A 12,224-nucleotide genomic window follows, 5' to 3' on the forward strand; every position below is an offset into this window, starting at 1 on the left:
GTTACTCAACTCGTTACTGGCATCCAGGTAGAGTACAACTTATTAACCACTATCTTCTGAGCCCGACCATCTAACCAGGATTTTACCCATGTAGTTGTCCACACATCCAGACATCATAATTTGGGTACAAGTATATTGTGAGAGACAGTGTCAAAAGCTTTGCTAAAATCAAGGCAAATGATATTATCGCTCTCCATTCCTCTCCAAATCTAGTAATTTTATCAGAGCTCTGCGGGAGACTTAGAAAAACTCTCAAATCCTACTTCAGAGTGGTGGTGAGTACACTCCCATCACTGAATCACGTAGTTCTGGCATCTCCTCTATTTCTAGCAACATAAAATAGAGGCTATTATGCTACTAGAGTTACTGAATAGAGACAAATGCTCTGTTATGATAAAGCTCACTACATACGCACTGGATTTTGTCAACACTTCTTAAATAAAGTCTCTATAAATGTATATAGTTGACTACATGATTTGATCCTGAAAATAATGAGGTTTATGACAATGCAGTGAGATATTGATTTGAGATGAATGGTTCATAATCATTCTGAAATTTTGAAGCAAGTGAAGTAAAATGATAAAGTTCTGTAATCAAAGGATATTTTTATCAGGGTAACAATTAAATGCTAAGCAGCCTCCCTCTTAACTCTGTGCTTCCTTATTTTTAAAACATTTTCTCCATTAAAAGAAATTAAGCAGCATATGTGCCTGCACTGAGAATGGAATCTATTAAGAGATTAACTGGTTAAATATTGTAATAATAATTACTGCTATTAGTAGACTAGAAAATCTTCAGGTCATGATCAAGCTCTAGAAGATATATTAAAGTACAAAAGTGTATGTAGAATTTTATGAAAGACACTATGAAGGCAAAATTACTATATTCATATGAAGTATTGCTATTCCAGGGAAAGGACTAGCAATTAAAAAGTTAACAGTTAGAAATTAACTTCTCTATGTGTTTCAATGAGAAAGACTACTTCCACTATAACCTCTTCCCTAGGCTGGCCCAGGATGTCTTGTATTTGAAGCAATGCTCCTCAGCTCCAGTGCCTCTGCACAAACAGTTCAGGGACCTGTATCCCTCCTACATATTAAGAAAGGCTGTACTGGGTCAAAGCAGATGTTCATCTAGACAAATGCTTTGTCTCAAAGAACTCCATCAATGGAAAGAATACCTCCCCCAGGATATCCTTCCAGCCTCCAGCAAACTCTGACTTACAGGTTTTCTGAGTCAGATGATGCACCTTTTTTTAGCTCTTTTTCTTGGTTTGTCCTTAATTACTCCTGAACTCATCTAAACTTCTGACATAGGCAACATCCTGTCTTGACAGGTTGTGGTTTAACTATGCACTGTGTTCATTTTAGCATTCAGTAGCCACAGTAGCTTATTTTAATGACTTGTAAGAATGGCATTATGAGAAACAGTGAACAACTACTACTCCATATATACCAGCTGCTTACATCAGCTCCTGCTGTTCAAAGAGCCCTACAGATATGGGAAGAACAACTAGTCTCTGTCATAAAACTATCTTTACTTTGAAGATCTTGGTTGATGGACCCATATATGGCATCAGTGGGGACACCACCCTGAACAGCTTGGGATGAACTAACTGACTGCTTCTATGAGCACCGATGCATATAAAAATCAAGATAAGACTGGGCAGGGCATCCTCTCTAAGTAAACATTGTATGAGAAGAAAAGAAAGCTGTTGTATGAAATGCTGCTTCAAAAAGCGAGACCTTGTTTTGAGCAGTTCTAGCTTTAAGCCTACACTGGTCAAATGTGTTTACCTAAAATGAAGGCTGGAATATTTCACTGACTCATTAACAGTGAAATGGTGTTCTATTACAATGCTAAATTCTGCTATGTTGTTGAATATGCCATATTTCAGGTGACATAAAAAGTCTCTATAATTCCTTACCACTTGAAATCTTTGAAGATTTAAAGGATTACCTTTGGGAAGAAAATCACTAGTTTTCTACCTCAGAGCAAAGCTTCCACTGTGATTACAGTATGTTGCTTCTGTGTTGTGCAGAATAGTTGTGGGCAAAGAATCTACAAAGTGGTTAGTACCTCCATAATATCAAACCAAGGCAAGTGAGGCCTAAAGATCGGTAAGTGTACATATTAGGCATTTCTATGCTCTGCCCCAGAGGAAGACAGACAGCAGATGAGTTGAAACAAATTATACAAGCTGAAAAATACCATTATGATTTATATTCTCAACTATGTTATGAACACATTCTTCACTACCAAGGCTGTCCAGTTAATAAAGCTGTGAATTACGGTGTGGAGGTAGCTAATAAAATACCTTGCTGCACTGTGGGGAATTCCAGATTGTTGTTACAAATATACCATGTCTATTCTTCTAGAATCACATAGCAATAAGGGGATAATAGCTGTCATCTGAGCAGTATTGTATGGCCTTTTTCAGGTGACTTATGATTAATAAAAGACTCAGTTGAAATGCCTATAGCAAATGAATGTCCAAAAAGTTATCTACTCTTGCAATCCAGAATAATTTAAATGTCAGACTTCCAGAGTCATAGCTACTCGAGTACTGAAATGAAAGAACAGGAGCATGAAAGACCAGCAAGTGCACATAAAATTGTAGAATTGTTCCTGAGAGACCATGGTGACAGTGCTTTTGCTGCCATGAAAGACAGAAAGATACAGGGTTTGAATTAATCCAGACTCTGAGATAACAGGGTCAGCTGAGTAGAACACAGGTTCAAGTCAGGACACAACTTTAGAGGAATGACTTGACAAAAACATGCAACTTGCTCAAATGCATCTTCCTTCAGCCTACCTGAACTGTATATTGATGCAGTCATGGCTGGCAAGTAGTTTGAAAAAACACTGCAGCCTTTGAACTGCATCTTCACTACACCATCATGCCTTGCAAAGAAAGCCTGAGTTCTGTGTACGTTTTGAAGCCAAGGGAATTAATTCATTGTAAGCCTGACCCTTTTCCAACACCCTGCTTTATTATTAGCTTTGCGTTGCATTTGTTTTTGTTTTTTTATATTAAAGCTGCACAGTTGGGCTGAAACAAGATTTATTCTTTGACAGAAAGGAATGTGAATGTGAAATGCCTCAGGACCTGATTCCTCATTCTTGCTTTTTTTCAGGCTATCTGCTTGTAGAAAAACAAATAAAAGATATAAGAAATACCATGGCAAATCATTTTTATCTTTTACTCTATGTATTCTGTAGCAGCCTTCAACTAACTTTTCAGCAGTGGGCAACACAGGTCTTTCAATATTGCCTGGCGTGACCCAAACTGACACTGCTGCAGACAGCCAGCAGACAGCATGCCAGCGAGGATTTCAAAGTCAGCACTGCACTAGTCAGGCTTGGAAATGCATATCTAATAGCAAGGACGAAGTCCTAACTTGACTGAGATCTGAAGTAGAAAGGGAAAAAATTTCTTTTTCTGCAGCTATCCTTAAATTATAGAAGTTCCACGGGAGGTAAAACTATGTAACAAAAAAAAGGAAAATCTGCAGCCTTTCAGAGGTGTGAAACCCCGAGTTGGTCGCTACTGTTGTCTTCTGGCCACTAGCAGCTTCTGTGAAGTATGCTTGTGCTCTTACTTGGGTACAGACAGGCACCTTCACAGCAAAAGCAGTAATTTCAGGGGAGAGGCTAACATGGAATGACTATGAAGGCTCAATTGTTGACAATTAATTGAGACAACCCATCCCGGGTCAAAGTTCAAGTAGGGCCAGAGGAGGTGTTACTCAGCTGCTGCTGACTGGATCTGAAAATGCTGTGTTTGCTTGGAATATGGCTGAGCAGCACCTTGGTTTTAGATAACCCTGTTCAAACACACATTTCACACCTATTTGTGTAATCCAATTGCACTATTGCTAATAACCCATTAAAACCCCATTTGCTCCATTTATATCTCGCTGTATTTTCCTAGAACAGATGTCGCTTACCCTGGCAACTCCAGCCATATCTATGCAGTCTAACCTACCAGAAAGAGGCACAAAGCCCAAATCTGCCTCTCAGCATCCTGCCAGTTACCAATTGCAGTGGATTTGCTCGTTTAACTAATCCAGGAGGAACGTGCATCTCCAAGCTGTGTCATATGACATACCTGTAGGAAGATACGCTGACTAGCTTTTGAACTTGCGCTTTATTTCTCTTTCCATCCTCTGCATATAACTGCAAAGTTTTCTACTTCATCTTAGAAACAGCCTAACAGATGGCTCCAGTTTTTACCTCCTCCTGACTAGCTAGTGTCCTGCACTCCCCAGCAGTACCTCCCGGGTCACTTTGAAGAGATTCTTACCATTTCCCTCAAAAAGAAAATGTGGTCAGGTGGTTGGGTGTTTGTGCATTGACTACCAAGTGCTCTGGGCAGTCCATACATATGGGAAGTCCTGAAATCCTGGGGCTAGTGAATTCCCTGGCAAGTCTATAGATTTTAAAAGCATTAGGATTTTGTGCCTGGCATTCACTATCACAAACCTATTCTGTTCCTAATACAATTCATGAACTTTTTCATGTTATAATTGCAAACTGAATTTTTGAAAAGCAGCATGGAAAAAACCAGCATTATTCTCTAAACAGATCTTGACAGCACCAAAACCAAGCATGGCTAGCAGTCCAGTCTGAAAGAAAAGGGAAAAAAAAGTATTTAAACCATTTATGGTGAAAACAAACAAGCATACAAAGCATCCCAGGGTCTGGGAATCTGTACAATTCAGTCTTCGTGAATTTCTAAGTAAAAAGCCCTTACTGCAACAAAGATTTGGAGGAAAGCCTAGCTCATTCTTATCTACTGAATACAAAAAATCTCCCTGCATCCCTTGTGACTATTGCAGAGATTTTACTACACAGTTAATAGGAAGCAAAATCATTAATTTGAAGAGTGATGCCTATTCTTCAGAGATGCATTTAGTATTTTTGAATGCCCAGAAGAGCAGGTTATGAATTTGATTTCTTTGTAGCAAGAAATCTTATTTGAACTGATGTCGACAGCCAGGATTTATCTGATTCTGGAAAAAAGTAAACTGCTTTCAACACAGCACTGCAAAGGTCTGACAAACACAGAATGTCTATCCCCCCGGCATCTACACAGACTAGCCCCAAAACCAGTTACTTTATTCCCCTGTGGACAGACACTGGTGTGTCTGTCCCCCGTGTCCCATTCCCATCCCCCCCCCCCCCCCCCCCCAGCCTCCACACAAATCTGCATGTGACCAGCCCTTTTTGGATGCTGTGGCAATTCAGAGGAATCAGGTAAAAGGCTTGTGGTCTGTAACCAGGCTCCATTTACTGCCTGAGGCTCCTCCTGCATGCGCAATGCCCTGCCGTGGAGGACTGCTGGAAAACCTTTGGTTTAATGCTCTTGAATACCACATGCTGCTCTGGCCATCCCTTCCCAAAAAGAATATAGCAGGATTAGACCGATAAAGAAAAAAAAAACCACTCATGATGACAATGAGTCGGTTCTTCATGGGGCAAAATGAAACAGACTGCAGGAAGGAGCCATCGGTGGGGGACCAGCACAAGGACCTCTACAGCCACCAGGCATGGGAAGGGGAGCAGCAAATGAGTTTACACTGTGGGAGATTTAAGAAACACCAAATGAAGGCAAGCAGCAAATTTGAAATAAACACAAAGAAGTACTTCTTTGAATGGTATATAATTGCATGATGGAAATAATTGGGCAGGCTAGGGGTATCTCTCATTACAAAAAAGAATGACATGAGTAACGCTGTGAAGCATGCAGGTATTTCAATAAACAAACTGAGTCAAGGATTGCTGGAAGGTGGAGGAGTTTCACATGGAAAGAGCCACTCAATGCATGCTTCGTCTCATATTATCCAGTATCCACTACTATGTAAGTATTACACAAAACCAAATGCAACATACTTGCAATTCAAATCTGAATTGGTCATTAAGAACTGCAGAGGGAAACAAAACTAACCACCACAAAGCAGCCAGAAAATAGAACACCATTAAAATCGATGTCTATCAGTAAACAAACAAAAAAACCCCACAGAAAAGCCCTTCAGACTGCTACTTTACGTGTTGATCATGCAACAGATTTTTCTGATAATGCAGGATGCTTATGAGATCATCTGATGGCAGAAAACAAGAACAAGACAACCTTCACACTTTATGAAAGCATTAGGAATGAATTCACACCTACACAACCCAAAAAGAAATTCAAAGCGGCAGGTATGTATCAGCAACGCAACATTCAGCCCAGCTTCAGGAAAGAAAACAGCGTAGGCGCAAGAGCTATGTGCAAAAAAGCCAGTTTCTTCTTTACCCCCAGCGTATGTATTTGACCATGTAGAGCAAGCATACAAAACACTCTTGTTCCTTTACACACACTACCAAAAATTACCATGAAATTAAGGACACAACAGTTGTTAATCATCAGAGTACCAGAAAGCAAACCAAAACCACCCTCTCTCCACTTCCCAGTCATCCTTACAGAGGTGGTCCCAGCACACACAGGAAAACTGACACTATCCCTCATTCTGTAAGAAAAGACAATGCCAAACCAGAAGTTTCCACCAGGCTTCAGGCAGAGAGATGAAGAGAATCTAAATGATTGAAAAATTGGTTTTGTGATGTATGGAACAGGTCACCCACACCCTTTTAACAAGATTTATAGACAACGCTGGCACCTCGTGTTTCAAGGGCACATCACAGAATAAAGACTTACAAAAATGAACACAAACCTTGTGATTATTCCTGGGAGCATGACAGCACTGCTACAGGTAAACCCTTGGAGGACCATTTACAGAAGACATATAGATTGATTGCTGCCAGGTGACATCCATGAACTGCAAGCGGGAGAATCCAGAATCCACTTGTGGTTCAAGTGTGACAAGGCATTCTCACTGCCTGGGAGAGAAGCGTCAGTGAGTCCGCGAGCAGAGGAGTCAAAGCACTCTACACACCACAGATGGGCCTGGAGATGTACATTCGCAGGAAGATGAGGCATGGTGGAAGTGGGGAGGGAGGTGATGATGATGATGGAGAGGAAGATGGCATTGGTCACGTTAAACACATAATGTAACTCAGATAGTCACAGCATATACAATTCATTTTTTTTTTCCTGCCTAAGCTTTTGTTAAGGATTAAGAGCTCAAGATCATATGGCTTCGCCATGGCTGTGTAATATTTTACAGCTGCTTTACATGGTGGAAGTAATACGCTCTGCAGCTAGGGTGTGTGTTTTGTCAGGGATGAGAATTTCTTCATCTTCTCTTTCAGGATTTTGAGAGGGTGGGTTGCAATGCTGTACTATTTGCTGACAGTTATCTTGATTCTGGACATGTTTTAGAAAAGATGTGTAAAGCAAATTACTATTTTGAATCTTGCTATTTTGTTAATAGCTGCTATACTGTTATTTAAATAACTCCCACTAGTTCCATTTTCACAAAAGCTCTTCCAATGCTTTATGCAAATATACTTTAGTACAATTTGCATGGGTCTTGAAATTTCAGCTCTGTCATATTCAGCACAGAAAAATTTTGCATAATGGTTTTAAAGTGACAATAATTTCTATTTCATTCTTATTTGTCTCATTAATGCTGTAGCATTATATCTAATGCAACTTTATTTGTAAGGATCGTTTCAAACTGTCTAAACTATTCTAAGGTTGTATCATTAAGGAAAGCCTTTACTTCACCTGATTAGAAGCAGCTATGTCCGAAATCTCTTTATTATAGGCTATGCAACCAGCACCCAGATCCTATTCCCCTGAAAATTACTGTCAGATTTTCACACATCCTGTATTATGCAGGACCACATCCTATGTTACCATATTCTCTCTCCCAAACTAAATTCAGAGTTTTCAAAGGCAGCTGTAGCCAGTGGTCTGGGAGCTGTGTGGCATACCCTGAGACAGACGGAATACCTCACCTACAGTGAAGCCATATAAGCTCATAGCATTTTTCCATATAATTAACTTTGTCATCATATCAATTATTTTCTGTGCTAGCTGCAAGTAATTTATACATCAACAAAGCTGTTTTATCCATAGCTTTTAATTTAGGCAATTGCATTTACATTTCTGATTCCAACCCTAGGCTTGACTGTTTTCTGAGTTGTTTACAAGTCAGCTGCAATATCCCTGGGCACTTAATGTTCCTGAGATTGCTACAGTATATGCAGTCATAACACGCATACATTTATGCAGTCAAATTTGGAAGCAAAAGGGCCTTTTAACTTCTCAAAGAGACGGCAGAGGATGTTGGAAGTTACAACGCTCTTACAGGACCACAGATTTGTGTGTTTTAATTGTACCATCTCAACAAATAAACATCAGCACAGCAAGCAACTGCAGCTCAGGTTGGAAGAACACGGTGTCCTAATATGCGTGTCCTAAGGTATGAAAGTGCGAATCTGAACATTCTTCTGCCTTGCCCAGTAGCTCATGCAACTTGAAATGTACACAGTGAAACAATTTAAAGACTTCTTTCAAAATATAAAACCAATTTATACATTATTATTATCTTCATTCCAGAAGACATACATGGGATAAGACATTCTGATCTCATCACTGAAAATTCAGTGAGTTGTAAAGGTATTTTGTGACAGGGGAAAGGATAATAAACAAACAGTGAGTGCGATCCAGCCAGGAGCATCTCAGCCCAGGCAGATACAATGGCTGCAGTGCCTCCAGGCAAGTGGGGACCTTCCGGTCTGGCCTTCCTCCTGAAGCTGGGCAGCCTGCCAGTCACACCATGACATGCCACTGCCATGTTACACAGCGCTGCTTGGCAGTTGCAAATGTCAGTCCTGGTACCAGAGGTGCAGCAACCAAGAGAGCCTCCATCTTTAGTCTGAGCATTAGGACATGCTGCAGAGAGTGCAAAGACCACGCTCTGTGACCTGCCACCAGACCATGGGGCTGAGGAGGGGGGTCAGTCCAAGGCAGTAGAAGACATAAATCCCATAGACAATCATCCAAACTCTCCTCGTGCTCCTTCCCAAATGGAGTTTCCCCACCTCTTCCTAGAGACACAAGACTCATCCTCACATTGAGGTTCAAAGTGCCCTTTGAGCAAAGCTATGCACTTCCCACTAGGCGTGGGGACTATGGCGCTGCACTGTGAAAGCCATTTATTGCTGTTTCACTTTTCTAAGAAGCGGGCACAGCACATTACACACATGTTAGAACTGAAAAAATAACTAATACCTAGAAGTCTTTGAAAGTACCTACCTATCTTTATTGAATACAGGTCAATGACAAGCCTGGACAAAGGCTAGCAACTTAAACTTAAACTCAAACAGTAACTATCTTAGCCAACTAAGTTATCCGATTTGTACAAATACCGTGTCTTCATACTTTTGCAATATAGGTTAGTCTTGAAATAATGATTACATAGATTTGCAACGTGTGCATAATATATTCTGCTGTAAGTCCTCACAGGACAAAAAGCAACTGTTATAAAATGAAGCAATTAGCACCAACTCACAAAGGGCAGACTCTCGTTACAGTGAAGAGAGACAGAAGCTGTTCCTTAAGGAGACTAAAACGGCTAGCATTTCTCCTTGCTAGGAACATAAATTGGTTCTCAGAGTGCTCTGCAGGATATTACTACATCAGACAAATCTCTGTGGAAGCACCTAACTTAGAACCATAGAATTGTAGAATTGTTTAGGTTGGAAAAGACCTTTAAGATCATCAAACCAATTAAGAGTCGAACCATTAACCTAACGCTGCCAAGTCCACCACTAAACCATGTCCCCAGGTGCCACACATACACATCTTTTAAATACCTCCAGGGATGGTGACTCAACCACTTCCCTGAGCAGCCTGTCCCAATGCTTGACAACCCCTTCAGTGAAGAAATTTTTCCCAATATCCGGTCTAAACCTCCCCTGACGCAACTTGAGGCCATTTCCTCTTGTCCTATCACTTGTTACTTGGGAAAAGAGACCAACCCCCACCTCGCTACAGCCTCCTTTCAGGTAGTTGTAAAGAGTGATAAGGTCTCCCCTGAGACTACTTTCCTCCAGACTAAAGAACCTCAGTTCCCTTACCCGCTCCTCGTAAGACTTATTCTGTAGACCCTTCACCAGCTTAACTGCCCTTCCTTGGACACACTCCAGCACCTCGATGTCCTCCTTGTAGTGAGGGGCCCAAAACTGAACACAGTATTCGAGGTGCAGCCTCACCAGTGCCGAGTACAGGGACCAAGTCAAAGGAAAGTTAGAAACTACGCTGTCCTGGTTTAACCAGGATAGGGTTAAGTTTCCCCAGCAGTGGGGGGGAGCTCTAGCCGGGTTATTCAGATACCATGCAGACGTCACATCCTGGCAAGTCACATTTTTCCTGGCGCGGAGCGCGGTGCACTCGTGGTTTTGTACATTGTGCTTCAAACTGCTGTATTTGGTAGCTATTTTGCTCTGTTCATTGCTATCACTATTACTGTTATTGTTATTGTTGTTGTTTGTTGTGTTGCTATTGCACTGTTGTATTAAACCTTTCCTTATTTCAGTCTTGGGGCTTTGTATTTCACTCCCTTTGTGGGGGAGGGGCAGCGGCCGCGTGGTCTCAGACCCCGGCAGGGACTAAACCACCACAACTTTGGCGCTCCAACGTGAGGCTGGAGAAGACTGAAATAAGGACAAAAGGAGAAGTGTGTTAGAGCAATCTGTTAGGTGTAATTTTTCTGTTTTACTTGTATTGTTTGATAGGAAATGTTTGCAATGCTGGGCAATTTGCTTGCGTGGTGGGGCTGGATTAATCCTCATGTCCACTCTGTGCTCCTAGTACTGGTGTTTGTTCTCGGTGGAAAATGTATCAAGGGACTTGTTTTGCTCTACTGGTTACTGTCTGCTTATAATGGGCTCGTTTCGCTGCTTGTGGGGGTGCACCGCTACCTGTTTGCTGCCTGGTCTTTTGTTTGGGGTCTCACCTCCTCTATGGGTGAGCCAGGGGAAGAGATTCTCTCGGTTTTTGAGAGTTTCAGCTATCCCTGGAGCATCCAGGCCACTGTGTTCGCGGCACAATGCTTTCTAAATGTCTGCCAGATCTTGTTTTGGGCCATGCGGTACTTCTCCAACAATAGCACCACCCGGAAACCTGCCCCGGGGGCAGATAGTTATAAATGGCTAGGTATGTGGGAGAAGATGGGCAAGTACCTGAGTGAGTGGTCACCCCCAACGTTCTGGGATTTTACTCCCGAACAAGTGCAGAGTCCTGATAAACTGGTGGAGTGTTTGAAAAAGGTGTGCGGCCAATCTGACAAACCCCGGGAGATGCAGCTCGCTGCGATGTGCTGGGGGCTTGCCCATGCTTACCGTGTCATGTTTAACACTGTTCACTGCCCTCAAGGGGGCGAAAGAGCTGCAGGGTCTGAAAGTGAGCCTGCTGGTGCAGCAGCTGGGCCAGGGGGACAGGCAGTGCCAGTACCGGTCGCCTCCACCAGCACAGCAGCTGAGCCGGAGGGACAAGCAGTACCAGTATCAGTTGCCCCGATACGGAAAACCAAATATACCAAAAAATCCCCTCGCAGTGCACAGGGTGATAATGAACCAGGCCCATCACGAGAGCAGGAGGAAGAGCCGGAGGTAATCATCCGGTCTCTATCCCTCAGTGAGTTGCGAGATATGCGGAAGGATTACAGCCGCATTGCAGGCGAGCAAATTTGCACCTGGTTGCTCCGGTGCTGGGATACTGGAGCTGCTGGTTTGGAATTGGAGGGGAGAGAGGCCAAGCAGGTGGGACATTTGGCCAAGCAGGTTGGTATTGACAAGGCAATAGGGAAACAGGCTCAAACCCTCAGCCTTTGGAAGCGACTCCTGCTCGCTGTGAGGGAGAGGTACCCCTACAAGGATGATTCTCTATGTCGGTTAGGCAAGTGGACCGACATGGAGAAAGGCATCCAAAACCTCAGGGAAATGGCTGTGTTTGATATGATCTATGGTGATCTGAATGATGAGCAGTCACCATTGGATCCAGATCTGGTCCCTTGCACACAGCTGATGTGGCGGAAGTTCCTGCAAAGTGGACCAGAGGCACATTCCAAAGCATTAGCAGCAGCATCCTGGTGGCGAGACAATCAGACAGTGGATGAAGTGACTATGCATCTCCGGCACTATGAGGGAAGTCTCCCTTCCTCCCAACATGCCTGGGTTTCAGCCGTAGAGGAACTGTCTCAGAGGCTCCAAAAAATGGAACAGGACATGTCCTATGTTTCACCTGCACGGGCCGATGTCTCAGCCATTAG

General features: G+C 42.6%; 1 protein-coding gene across 7 annotated transcripts in view; it reads right to left on the minus strand.

Annotated features, from left to right (window-relative positions):
* Nucleotides 1-12,224, minus strand: part of OXR1 (oxidation resistance 1) — a 297,931-nt gene that overhangs the window by 141,735 nt on the left and 143,972 nt on the right. For 3 of the 7 annotated variants that reach the window (XM_074810861.1, XM_074811420.1, XM_074810794.1), the window contains exon 3: nucleotides 6,717-6,882. The exons of the other annotated variants lie outside the window; for them this stretch is intronic. In XM_074810861.1, the coding sequence (XP_074666962.1) occupies nucleotides 6,717-6,775 (59 nt within the window). In that variant the 5' untranslated portion in view covers nucleotides 6,776-6,882. The remainder of the gene's footprint in view (nucleotides 1-6,716; nucleotides 6,883-12,224) is intronic. 7 annotated transcript variants of the gene reach the window in all.

Source organism: Strix aluco, chromosome 1, assembly GCF_031877795.1.
Source record: "Strix aluco isolate bStrAlu1 chromosome 1, bStrAlu1.hap1, whole genome shotgun sequence".
NCBI lineage: Eukaryota > Metazoa > Chordata > Aves > Strigiformes > Strigidae > Strix > Strix aluco.